The sequence below is a fragment of the Crocuta crocuta genome, unplaced genomic scaffold, assembly GCF_008692635.1.
Source record: "Crocuta crocuta isolate KB4526 unplaced genomic scaffold, BGI_CrCroc_1.0 scaffold352, whole genome shotgun sequence".
Taxonomy (NCBI): domain Eukaryota; kingdom Metazoa; phylum Chordata; class Mammalia; order Carnivora; family Hyaenidae; genus Crocuta; species Crocuta crocuta.
Window position 1 is genome coordinate 989258 of NW_027532169.1, and position 13008 is coordinate 1002265.

General features: G+C 43.0%; 1 protein-coding gene across 1 annotated transcript in view; it reads left to right on the forward strand.

Moving 5' to 3' along the window:
• The first annotated feature begins 33 nt into the window (after window positions 1-33).
• Window positions 34-13008, forward strand: part of CA10 (carbonic anhydrase 10) — a 494025-nt gene continuing 481050 nt past the window's right edge. Inside the window, exon 1 of the mRNA XM_077776811.1 lies at window positions 34-446. Coding sequence (XP_077632937.1) covers window positions 386-446 — 61 coding nt within the window. The 5' untranslated portion in view covers window positions 34-385. The remainder of the gene's footprint in view (window positions 447-13008) is intronic.

Sequence of the window (13008 nt, forward strand, 5' to 3'; positions counted from 1 at the left end):
GATCGGGGTCTCGTTTCTGCAGGAAGAGCCCGGCGCTGGTGGCTTCAGGGGGCTGCCGCCGCCGCCGCTAGTGCCGTTTCCGCCTCTCGTGCGAGGAGGAGCAGAGACCGGCGATCGGGGAGACCTCCGGGGCAGCGAGGCATCGGACATGTGTCAGCACATCTGGGGCGCACGTCCGTCGAGCCCGAGGGGAGATTTGCCGGAACAATTCAAACTGCGATATTGATCTTGGGGGTGACTGTCCCTGGCCGGCTGTCGGGTGGGAGTGCGAGTGTGCGCTCGCTCGCAAGTGTGTGCGCGTTTGTATGTGTGTGTGCCGTGTCGGGCTCCCCCCTTCCCCCCCTGTTTTCCCGTCGAGTGATGCACTTGGAATGAGAATCAGAGGATGGAAATAGTCTGGGAGGTGCTTTTTCTTCTTCAAGCCAATTTCATCGTCTGCATATCAGGTATGGGACGCGCTGGAACGCCTGGCGGGTTTGGGTTCTGTTGTGCTGTTGGGAACGTATGGGATTTTATTGTGTGTAGACGCTCAAGTAGCCTCGCGGGTGGGAGGGGAAGGGGGTGGTGGCAAAGACCCTTTCAGTTCTGAGGGTTTGCTGCCTTCAGAATTAAAAACCTTCTAAGCCCAAGGGTGCTGTGTGTGTGTGTGTGTGTGTGTGTGTTTGTGTGTGTGTGTGTGGTGTGGTTATCTGTAAGGAGTCCTGGAATATAGAAGGGGTGGGAGAGGAGAAAGAAGAGGCAGATGGGTGTTGATTTTCAGCTGCTTTCCTGCTGAGAACTCTGGTCCCCAAATCTGAGACTTCGCAACCCCCACCGCCATCCCCTGGCTTTCAAAGTTCCCAAACTCGGTGGTTCCTGGCAGGCAAAATGGACGCAGAGCCCTGCCCTGATATCTAGGCACTTTCAAGAGACTGCGGGAGCATGCAGGACTGGAGAGTGCCACCCGCAGGGATGAGGGGGATGTGGAGGTCCTCCGTGCCTTCCCCAAGCACATCAGGACTGGCCATGATGATCTAAAACCTGCTAGTACGCCCTGCTCCACACCAAGTAAAAGCAAAACCCTCCTGAAACAACACAATATGGTAAATACCACTCTAGATGGTAGCCTTTCCTAATTCCCAGTGGAGTGGTAGCTCAGCCTCACTGACCTCAGGCCCCTTACACCAGTCTGTGGCTTCAGGAGTGATGAGGTGAATTGGGTAGGGCTTGTGCCTGCCTGCCTGTGTGTCTGGGTGTTGGAGGGGATTCTGATTTCCAAGCAGTGTTTTTGTTGGTGCAGGGAGTTGGCTGTGTGGAGGGGAGCCATCTAGAAAAAGCCCCCGGATCTGCAGTATTCCCCAGTTCAGTGGCTCCTCCCACTGAGCATGTCTACCCCATTTCCCCTCACAACTGTCATTAAAGTGCCTAGGGTAGGACCCATTCCCAGCGCTCCCCTCTGCCTGCATTCCCTCTGCAGAATTGGGGACTCGGCCAACTTCCTGTTGAAGCCACCAAAAGAGAACAGGAGCCTTGCCCCTAGGAGCAGACGGAGTTTGGGCAGCAGGAAGGTGGGGGAACCTGTTTCCTGCATCTTCCTGGGCCCAGCCAATCCCCACCCTCTAAGCCAGTTCTGGTTGTGGATATTAAAGATCCTTGCCTGTGCTCACCCTGGACCTAGTACCAAATTACCACTGTTCAGTTTCAACTTTCTCTTCCTATGGCAGGAATGGGGAATCTTAAATTCAAAATCATTCTGTTTGGGGCTTTGCTACCAAACTAAGAATTTTGCCTCTATAATACTTTAGAGATGGGTTGTATGCCTGGCAGACAATAACAAATACCCAGGGACCACCCCAAATCCTCTGATGGGACCTGTTTTATGCCATCCTGCATCTAAGAGGAAACATTATAAGGGTTGATATTAGTCATGTGTCCAGGAATGGACTGGGTAGCACCTTAAAGACCACATTTTATATCTTTCTCTTCTGTATGTCTATTTCAGACTTGTTCCATAATATTTCACTACTTAGAAAATAGCCTTTCCTTACCTCTCTCCATGATCATAAATAATTTGCAAAGCAGACAAGCCTTTAAGTCCCTTTTAGGTTTTCAAAGGGTTAAGGTTCATTGAAGCTCTGGAGCCCCCACAATCCTTTGCCCCCAGCCCCTACCCTACATTTGTTTGGTCAGGCCATCCCAGGGCAACCATGTGAGAATGGGTCTGTTCTTAGCCTCCAAAAGAGGCATTAGGGGGTTCCTTATCACAGCTATACTTGACTTGGTGTATCAGTAACTAAATTATATAAATACAAGTATTAGGAACGGGTTATTTCCAACCCAGAAGAGGTGCTATGGAGTATGAGGCCTTTCACATGTATTTACTAAATGATCATCATTGCTGTGTAATGAGAAGATAAAAGTGTAAGCAAAATTGCTAGCTATTAGCTAAACACAGAAAACTAGGTTAGCGTTCCAAATGCCTAGTTAGGCTCAGCATTAATTTGCACTTTATGAAGACATTTAGGCAGAGCTGCAACATTATGCACTGTACGTTTACATATCCATAAACTTAATTTTCAAAGGCTGCACTTTCTCCAGGGCCAAGGTGGCCCTAAAACAACCACTCATTCAGTGGTATCCATGTTCGTCCTAATTCTGATTAATAATATAATTATGACTCACAGTTGCCACAATTTGGGGGACTTTTTTTTCCCCATCTAGCAGCCTTAAGAGGTATAGGTAAACAGTGCACTAAGGTTGAATAATTGTGGCTCGGGGAGAGTTTAGTGGGTCTTTCATTTCTGTTTCCATGATTTGCAGTTTTAATTTACTCACCACGCAGCTTTTACCAAAAGGAGCATAACCCTGTGATCATAGAACCTACTACATCCTAAATTTAAAAAAATTTTTTAAAAGGCACCTCTCTTCCATCTTGGAATGAATTACCCTACCCAGGAAATGGGTACTAATTCTTCCTGAGTTACCAGACATCAGTGATTGATGCATTGGTAGGGTTGACTTCATGACTAGAAAAGGTCAACAAAAATCTGCAGTGTAAACACTTTACAGAAGGAAAATTTTGGTGGCAGGTCTGGCCTATAGTGACTGAATTTCACTCGGTAGCATTCAGAGGCTTTCAGAGACACTCTGGTGCTTCGAGGCTTAGTGTTTTATTAACCAAAGATTCCTACCCTTACCCCTCCTCATTCCCCAAATTAAGTGTACCCAGGGTGTTTCTTGCCGGGACTGAGTGGCTACATTTCTTCAAATACAGAGCCCTGGGCTTGGTGTGTTTGATGGCTCTGCACTAATCATTTGGTTGTGATAAAGCTGTTAACAGATGGGACCGGGGGTCTGTTTGACCAGGCTTAACTAACTGCTGGGGCTGTAGCGTGTGAGCCTTCCATGTGACAGAATGTGTCAGCTTTGGCCACTAAAGGACAGTACGGCTGGGTTTAAGAGGGAATGCCATGATCTGGGAGTTCTCTTCCACATGAGACTCAGATGTCATTTTCCCAAAAGTGTAAAGCAGCCAAAAATCTGTGAAGAGGAATGAAGGGGGGGGGGGGGGCGCGCGCAGAGAGAGAGAGGGAAAGAGAAGGAGAACCAGGATGATTTTTCTCCCGTGCTAGCAAGAGCACCATTCCATTCTTACAAAAGCAGCTTAGATCAGTGAGAATGAATGCTTAGCAGCGCCTGGAGAGAATTTCCAGGTCCAAAGACAGCTGTCTGATTTAATTTCCACAACACATCCTACGTGCCTCTATGTAACTTTACTTTTTTGTCAGTTTATTCATAATAATAGCAATAGCAATTAAAATTGTGCAGTGCTTTCATATATATTATATAATATTGCACATATTTTAATTCATCTATTCTTAGAATTTGTAGGGTAGTTTTATGGATGAGGCAGCCGAAGCCCACAGCAGCGCAGCATGAAGGATTCACACCCGGGTCTAACTGAGTCAGAATTTAGTATATCATTTCTTTTGGGATCAACAGTTCTTTTAAATGTTTTCTTATAAGTATTTTTTCTTGGGAAGTCTCCAAACTGAAAGAAGGAGTTCTATGAAATGGATGTGAGTCTTAGAGAGTTTGGAAGTGGAGGTTTAGGGTGATTGTGGTTCAGAACTCGAAATAAGGTAACATTGGAGGTGTATATGACTGTCAGTCAAATGGTTGAGACTATTACCTGGTGACCAGCAATCCCTATAAGCAAGGAATATTTTATATGTTCTTTTCCTAATTGGAAAATTAAAATGGTTTAACTTCTGTGTCTTTACGTGTAGAAAGGGGATAATAGTACATACCCCACCCCTTTGTTACAAGGATTAAATGAGATAATGTATTCAGTGATTTTCACTTAGCATAGTATCTGAGGCATCGGAAGCTTGCAATAATGGAATTGCTTTTTTTCTCTACAAATCAGGCATTGCACAGGTTTGTGAGGCCAGGAAGGAACAGGGCTGTTACCTTCCTTCCTTTGAACTTGTTTAAAAGCAAAAGGAAAATCATGAACCAGTGCATTTTATAACATTGAGTATGAATGCTACTTTCAAGGAGGCCTTGGCTTCACAACTCTGAAATGTCTCTTAATTTTCTTTCTGACTGATAGCATTGGGCTTTGGTGCATATTATGGGTAAAACCCACTTTATCTCTTTGAGCCCAGTGTTGAGGGGAGGCTTGGAAAGTTTAATAAATCACCTGGGAACAATGTAGTACTTATTACCCAGGGGGGCCATAGGCGTCTTTCTGCTTTTAAATTATAACTCTGTATACACCCATCTTTAAAGTGCTTCCAAAATGGCAAACTACATATGCCGTCAGTATGACTTGAAAGAGAACATTCCATTAAATACAAAAAGAGCCCCACCCAACAAAGACTACTTATCTGATGATCATATTGATAATATGGTTTCTCCAAATGCAGTTTGCTATGTTGATGTCCTGTAGCCCAGCCACTGACAGATACCATCATCATAGATGGGACTTTCTTGTCTGTGAGACAAGTGTCCTTCTGAGTGATGTAAAACTCTGGGGGAAAGAGAAATGTCAATGTGGACAATCATTTCTTGGGTGGTGGTGGGGAGTGGTGGTTGGATATGCCATCTTTGGCCATCAGTACCTAACACCTCAACTTTTCACCTTGATTAAACATTGCATATGTAGGCGGGGGTGTTTAGGTCAGGAAGAGATGCAGGCTCCATTAATATGTATCGTGGCAAGCTTTCATACAGAGAGTATGGAAATTAGAAGACACACTCTGCAGTCAAACTCTTAATTACTTCTTTGGTGATTATTTTAGCCTCTTAGCATCTCAGTTTCCTCATCTGTAAAATGGAAGCAATATCTTCTTTGCCTGTTTCAAGGAATTGTTGAGGCAGACATCAGAGGGCAATCCTGAGTGGTTTTTGTGTTACGCAAGTATAAAGTACCTGTGTCTTTACTATATTAGGGAATGATCCATGCTTAAGGTATAGTTAGAAAGTCAAAGTTGAGGTACATACACATGATGTAGAGTGATGTAAAGTAATAATAATGCTTGATTGCTAATATAGAAGAGCAGAGTTATAATGCATAAAATGTACAGTGATATAAAAACATTAAGAATAATGCCTTGTTGTGGGATGCCTGGATGGTTCAGTCAGTTAAGCGTCAGATTTCAGCTCAGGTCATGATTTCATAGTTTGTGAGTTTGAGCCCCACATCTGAGCTGTGCCGACAGCTCAGCTGTCTGGAGTCTGCTTTGAATTCTGTGTCCCCTCTCTCTCTGTCCCCCCCGCTCACACTCAGTCTGTCTCTCTGTGTCCCTCTCTCTAAATAAACATTAAAAATTTTTTTAATAAAAAATAATAATGTCTTATTGTTTGTTAAAGGCGTGCTGCAGAAGAGAGAAGTCCAGATGCAAAGGAAAAGGAGAATATTAGATGAATGTGGGAGGTTTGGAGAGAAGAGATGGAGGGACCATATCATCCAAAGGAGAAGAAAAGGAATGGATGATGTATAGCAAAGACAGTTCCAATTGGAATAAAAGGTTGACTTTAGGATTATGGCAAGTTGGGACAAACTCACATTGGGAGCTGTTGAGTTGAGAGAATGTGGAGTGTCTTCAGATATTTAATTACTTAGTGATTTTTATTTTTTATTATGTATCTTTATGTGCCTTCAATGAACTGAACTTGGTTAAAAATTGTTTGAAAACCTAACATTTCTTTGGGTTGTAAGTCTCTGTTGCAAGTCTCCAGGCACTGCTGTACTTGGCATAGTTTGTAACCTATTTGGGATGGTAGATGGTTGAATTTGGGCTGGTAGATGGTTGAGTTTTGGGGAGACTTCAGCTTTCTCGTTTCTCCACATCCTTGCTAGCATCTTTTGTTTCCTGAGTTCCCTTTAGCCACGCCAGCCAGTGTGAGGTGGTATCTCAGTGTGGTTTTGATTTGTATTTCCCTGATGATGAGTGATGTTGGGCCTCTTTTCATGTGTCTGTTGGTCATCTGGATGTCGTCTTTGGAGATGTTTCCATTCATGTCTTCTGCCCATTTCTTCACTGGATTATTTGTTTTTTGGGCTGTGGAGTTTGGTAAGTTATTTATATATTTTGGATACTAGCCTTTTATCCAATATGTCATTTGCAAATATCTTCTCCCATTTCGTCAGTTGCTTTTTTGTTTTGTTGATTGTTTTACTTTAGCTCTCTCATCTGTAAAATGGAGATGATACCTACTTCTCAAGGTTGTTCATCCTACAGTGTAATTGTAATTTACTATTTGTAAATTGCCAACATGGTGTCTGGAATACATTTGCCATGGGCCAAGTTACACCTATCACATGGGAGTTAAGTATAGGCTTTGGAACCAAGATAGGCCTGTACATAATAACCCTCCCTTTGGCATTCTCTCCCTCTTTGTGGTCTTAGAGAACGTCTTTAAGTTCTCTGAGCCTCTGTAAAATCTATAAGATGAGGATTGGAGAAAATATATGTACTATTCCCATAAAATCATCATCATCTTTGGCATAAATAACTACACTTGTTATTGACACCTTGCACCTGTTCTTGTAAATTCCAGTGAACAATTCAGTCATTTCTTTAGCATTTAACAAAATAGTATTGCCAGCTAACTTTGTGTCATGCATAGGAATCACAGAAATGAACAACAACTGGTCCTTAGTATTTACAAGATGATACCCACCAGGGGATAGAGATGTGGACAGAGTGCTATATGGGAGTGAAATAAGGGAGTGAAANTGTGGAGTTTGGTAAGTTATTTATATATTTTGGATACTAGCCTTTTATCCAATATGTCATTTGCAAATATCTTCTCCCATTTCGTCAGTTGCTTTTTTGTTTTGTTGATTGTTTTACTTTAGCTCTCTCATCTGTAAAATGGAGATGATACCTACTTCTCAAGGTTGTTCATCCTACAGTGTAATTGTAATTTACTATTTGTAAATTGCCAACATGGTGTCTGGAATACATTTGCCATGGGCCAAGTTACACCTATCACATGGGAGTTAAGTATAGGCTTTGGAACCAAGATAGGCCTGTACATAATAACCCTCCCTTTGGCATTCTCTCCCTCTTTGTGGTCTTAGAGAACGTCTTTAAGTTCTCTGAGCCTCTGTAAAATCTATAAGATGAGGATTGGAGAAAATATATGTACTATTCCCATAAAATCATCATCATCTTTGGCATAAATAACTACACTTGTTATTGACACCTTGCACCTGTTCTTGTAAATTCCAGTGAACAATTCAGTCATTTCTTTAGCATTTAACAAAATAGTATTGCCAGCTAACTTTGTGTCACGCATAGGAATCACAAAAATGAACAACAACTGGTCCTTAGTATTTACAAGATGATACCCGCCAGGGGATAGAGATGTGGACAGAGTGCTATATGGGAGTGAAATAAGGGAGTGAAATTAACTCTTGTGGGTGGATACCAGTGGGAAAGGGGAAGGATTCATAGAAGAGAAGACATTTGAATGAGGCTGGAAGAATACAGGAGATTTCAAAAGAACAGGAAGAAAGACATACAAGGAGGCAAGGACAGTCGATAGACAAGAAGGAATGAAAAAACAACAACAAAGCATCAGAAGTGCTGGAAACTGGACACACGGAGTGGCTGGGCTGGAATAAGTGACTAGAGACAGGGCTGGAAGAATAATCTGGGGCCAGTGTGAAGGAGGCTTGAAAGCCAAGATAAGAAGTTTAGACTTTATCTTTTAGTTATGAGAAGCTAAAGTGGAAGTAAGGAAAAGGACAGAAAAAAGGTTTTATGTGCAATTCTTTTTAAACTTTGATTGCAATAAGCAATAACTTAGAAACCCAATTCCTTGTCTTCTTGTCAGCCTTCATTCTGGCTCACAAAACCCATTTAAGAAATACTGGTCTAGGGGTGCCTGGGTGGCTTAGTTGGTTAAGCGTCCGACTTTCGCTTAGGTCATGATCTCACAGTTCGTGGGTTCGAGCCCCATGTCGGGCTCTGTGCTGACTGCCAGCTCAGAGCCTGGAGCCTGTTTCAGTCTGTGACTCCCTCTCTCTGACGCTCCCCTGCTCACGCTGTCTCTCTCTCTGTCTCCTAGAAATAAATAAAACATTAAAAAAAAAAAGAAAGAAATACTGGTCTAATACATCAATTAGACCATTATGAAATATTCTGAGTGACAGACCTTAAAAAAAAAAACAAGTCAGTTGTCCTATCTGTTATGGACCTGATTTACCCTAATCTTTGAGATTTGGTATTTTCATGTGGAGCAAATGTAAATTCTCTAATTTTGTACTTGAATAACAACAATAACATTAACAATGATGTCTTTAACCTTAGATGAAGGCTAAGACAAGTGAACCGTCCATGCATGCTTTTGTGCTGTGAAGGTTGTGCGCCGAGCAATAGGTGCACTAGTCTACAGGAAACGGATGCTTGAAGCCCTGCAAAGCATTGTAGAGCAGTTTTCCCGTATTCTGCTCTGCACTCCTCTATTTCCAATAGATTCTGTGTTCACCTGGGAAAGTATTCTCATGGCCCACTAAATTATAGACCCATTTTACCCTCTTGAAGGTCCAGTTACTGTAGAGCACATACAGAGACCTAAAATGAAATGGCTTCCTTTGTCCACTTAATCACTCAGCATTTATGGAGGGTGCACTGTGCGTAAGGTCCTGGGGATCCAACAAGAATGAGTCAGACATGGACCTTTCCTTACAGCAATTCACAATTTAAAAAAAATATTAGTAGTTACAGGCAGAATCTGATAAGTATTGAGAGGGACATCTGACTCATTCTGGAGGTAGGAGGGAGGGAGGGAGGAAAATAGTGTTAAAAGATGCTTGGGCTGAGTCTTGAGAGATGAAAGATTTTTGCCAATGGACCAGGAGGAGTGTGATGGAGGAAGGGTGATCACAGGAAAGAGCATTTGCAAAGGCAGGACTATTAGATAAGACACGATTAATGCAGGGATCTGTCAAGAGGTCAATACGGCAACCACTAGAGAGTGGGGTGTGATGGATGGGGTTGAGATAGAGGAGGTTGGGGAGATAGGATTCCAATAACAGTAACACCTTGCATATAAAAATTGTCAGTGAAAACCACCCTTGCACCTCTCTGTGCAGGGAAGGCATCCTTTAAAGGCCCAAGAAGTAGCTCTAGCTTACATCTTTCTTTTCATTAGGAACAGATGAGTTGGGGTTAAAGCTTTGAACCAGCTCTTCTTTATTTGGCCCAGATAACTGGTTATTTTCCAGTGTCACCTGTAATTCCAGGTGGCTTCCCAGAAGCTTTTGAAATAACCCAGATATACATTGCATAATTTATCTCCTAAGTTTGCCCCCATGTATTTCTACCCCAGGAAACAGCCAGAACCCACTGGCTGACTCTGCAGTTTGTAGCCTGCTAATTATCATCTTATTCTCTTTGATAATTGAGTCTTTCCCATACTATTTTGCAGTTTTCTGCCTCATGAAACCCTAAACAAAACTTAAGAGGATTTCTATCATGCAGGGGTTGGGTTGGGGAGCTGTAAGTGGTAAGGGATGGTCCACGATTGCCTTTTTAAGAGAGTCATAATTGCTTTTTATTAGCAGGATTGGTCTGGTAATGGGGTAGCCAGTGTTTGGGTTTGATTACATTTGCATTAAGGTACCATCAGGATGGCAGTGGAGAGATTATCAGTGGCTGTGAAGGAGACAGCCTACAAATGCCTTTTCCTCCTCATGTGGGAGAGGTGTGACCTTTGTCACAGAAAATGCAGAATTAATCTTTAACTTTGTCCAATACTTCATGCCCCGTGGCTGAAGGGGCTGGCAGTAGGAAATGAAGCCTGTGACTTTCAGGTAAAGTTTTCCAGAGCCAAGTCCTGCTGGCTTCACAACACATTTGACAGCAGTGCCAGAACTGGGATAAACACATTTACCGAAGGATATGAGTCAACATATTCCCCTTCCGCCGTCCCCTCTTCCTACCACACACAGCAGCCTTTCACCCTCAAGGAAAACAGTTTTGATGGCAGCGTTTATTGAGTGAACATAGGCCATGCTTCCTCTGTGAGGTTGTGATAATAATGAATGCTTCATGGGATTCTTGAAATGAACAAATCAAGTGACCTATCTGTGGAAGGGCTCTGCTCCCCACCCCCAGGGTTTAATGTGTCAGTTGATTCATTAACCAAATGCTAATGAATGCCTCCTTTGAGGGAGACACTGGGGCAGGCAATGTAGCGAACAAATCAGTCACCATCTTTGCCCTTATGGAATATATGGCAGATGATACATAAATATTGTGGGGTTTTTCCCTCATTGCTCAGCCCAGTGCCTTGCATTTAGTAGATGATCAATAATGAGTGATCATAATAATGAATACATAAATGAGTAACAAGTAGTGGTTTAAAAATGTTTTTCTTGCTTTCCTGGGAGAATGGGAGATAAGATCTGAGGCCACGAAGATGGAGAGATGAAGGAAGAAGATCTCTGTAGACTGCCCTTTGACTTCTACTGCATGGGGGTCTTTCAGCATGCACAGAGGACTGGAACCTTCCTCCCAGGGAGCAATATATTTGGTAGCTTTCTGTTTCCTTCCCAGACTCAACTCATCTCTGCATTTGACAAACCCAGTGTTAGCTGTTTACGGTATATTTTGGCTCCTTTGCATTCCGTGATTCCACACCGTAAGACCTGAACCAGGAGCACTGAGGATCAGTGGATGCGTTGTTGTCCCTTCCTCTATGTCGTCTCCATTCCCATTAAAGGAGTTGGCTGAGGATATGGCATGTTCTTGTCAGATTCCAGTGTGCGAGAAGCCAGCACTTGGGAAAGTTCACTCCCTGCCCCATAGCATCGCACTAGAGTGCTTTGGGGAAAACAGCCCACCCACTCTTTAGTCTGGACGCAAAGTAAATACAGAAAAGGACTCTGGTTCCTAAGGTGTTTCCTGTCTTGTATCAGAGAATTTGACTTCTCCCTCTGGCCTTTTGCAACTGAACTGTGGTGTTGCCTACTAGCTCCTATCAGCAGGGAGACTCTGGGGCCCAGAAATGGAAAGAACTGGCTGCACATTCTACCTAGAATCCTCTAGGTGATCTCCACAGCTGTGGGGAAATGCTCAGTTGGATGGTTTGTTGTGGTTAGTTTGCTTGTTATTTTAATTTCGGAAAAAATATAAGGGGAGCTTATAGTAAAAAGGCTGCTACTGTTAACTTCTCCGTAGACAGATGGCAATTATACTAGTAGTTAGAAAGCGATGCATCTATGAGCAATCAATCCGCTTCTGCCGTGTAGCCCAGGTGTGAATAGGAATGTCACTGGGTGGCTGACTCTTATACTCACCGTGATGATACCAGCTGTAAGTCCCAGAGGCTCAAATTCCCGTAGAATGAAATATAAAGTAGTGAAGTCATTATTTTTTTGTGTCCTTAACAAACTCCGTCCCTGTTTTTCCACTGTGTTGAAGAAGTTCTGTGTAGTCTTTGAAGTGCTGTGCTTGGCTAAGTGGGAGTCGTATGCATTTTAAGTGCATGGTGCACCACCTCCCGCTCTTTTTTTCCCTTCCTACTCTTAGAACTGCTGAAATTACAGCTTGACTAGCCAGGTCAAGTCTTGTAATGTGCCCCATCCGAAGGTAAAATATGGTGAACAAATTAATGAATGAGAGTTGTGTTTGTGCCTTCAGGCTGAAGGCATGTTCAAGTGAAACGCTCCTCCTTGACCAGGATTCCTTGCAAGTTGGGGACTTTGTGTGCAGGTGGTTCATCGGCATAGACATGAGCAATGCTGAAAGTCATTGAGCTCATTTTAATGCAAACTCGTGGCATCAAAGGAGATTGCAAAACACGAGTGGATTCCTTATGGACTCGGTTTTTATGTGCCAAAGTTTGCAATTACAACATTTTCAACCTTAAATCTTTATAGTTTTTATTTTTAACTTGACGTTGTATTGGAAGTATGTCTCCGTGTGCTTCCTTGTTATGTCAGTTCAGGAAATCCTGGATTTTGTGACAGATGGACACCAAAATCTTGGTGACCTAACACAACAGAAGCTTACTTCCAGCTCACGTTAATTGGCTGCTGGTGTCAATGGGTGTGTGCACACATGTGTGTGTAAGGTGTATATGGCCATGGTGAGGGGGGACGGATAAAGGGAAGGAATCTTGTCTTTGTGGTGACTTGGAAGTCTCCAGGCTGACGGACCGTTCTGCTCTCTCCAGGGTAGGGTTTCCAGTTTTGTCGTAGACATCGATATCAGCAGATGGAACAAAAGGCAAAGGATCATGGGAGAGGTTTTATGGGCTTAGCAGGAAAGCTGTGTGCTTCACTTATGGTCGGTCACATCGCCCCATCTTATTGCCAGAGAGCTTGGGACTTGTAAGCTCGCCTTGTGTCCAGGAGCAGAGGGAAAATGGTTTGACAAACCATTAGTTGGTATCTTCTGCTTTAATATTCATGACTTTCTTTGTAATAGTTCCATATAACTTACTCATCTAAAATAACGTCACTTATATTTATCTTTTTCTCTGTTTTTGAGATCTTTGTTTCTA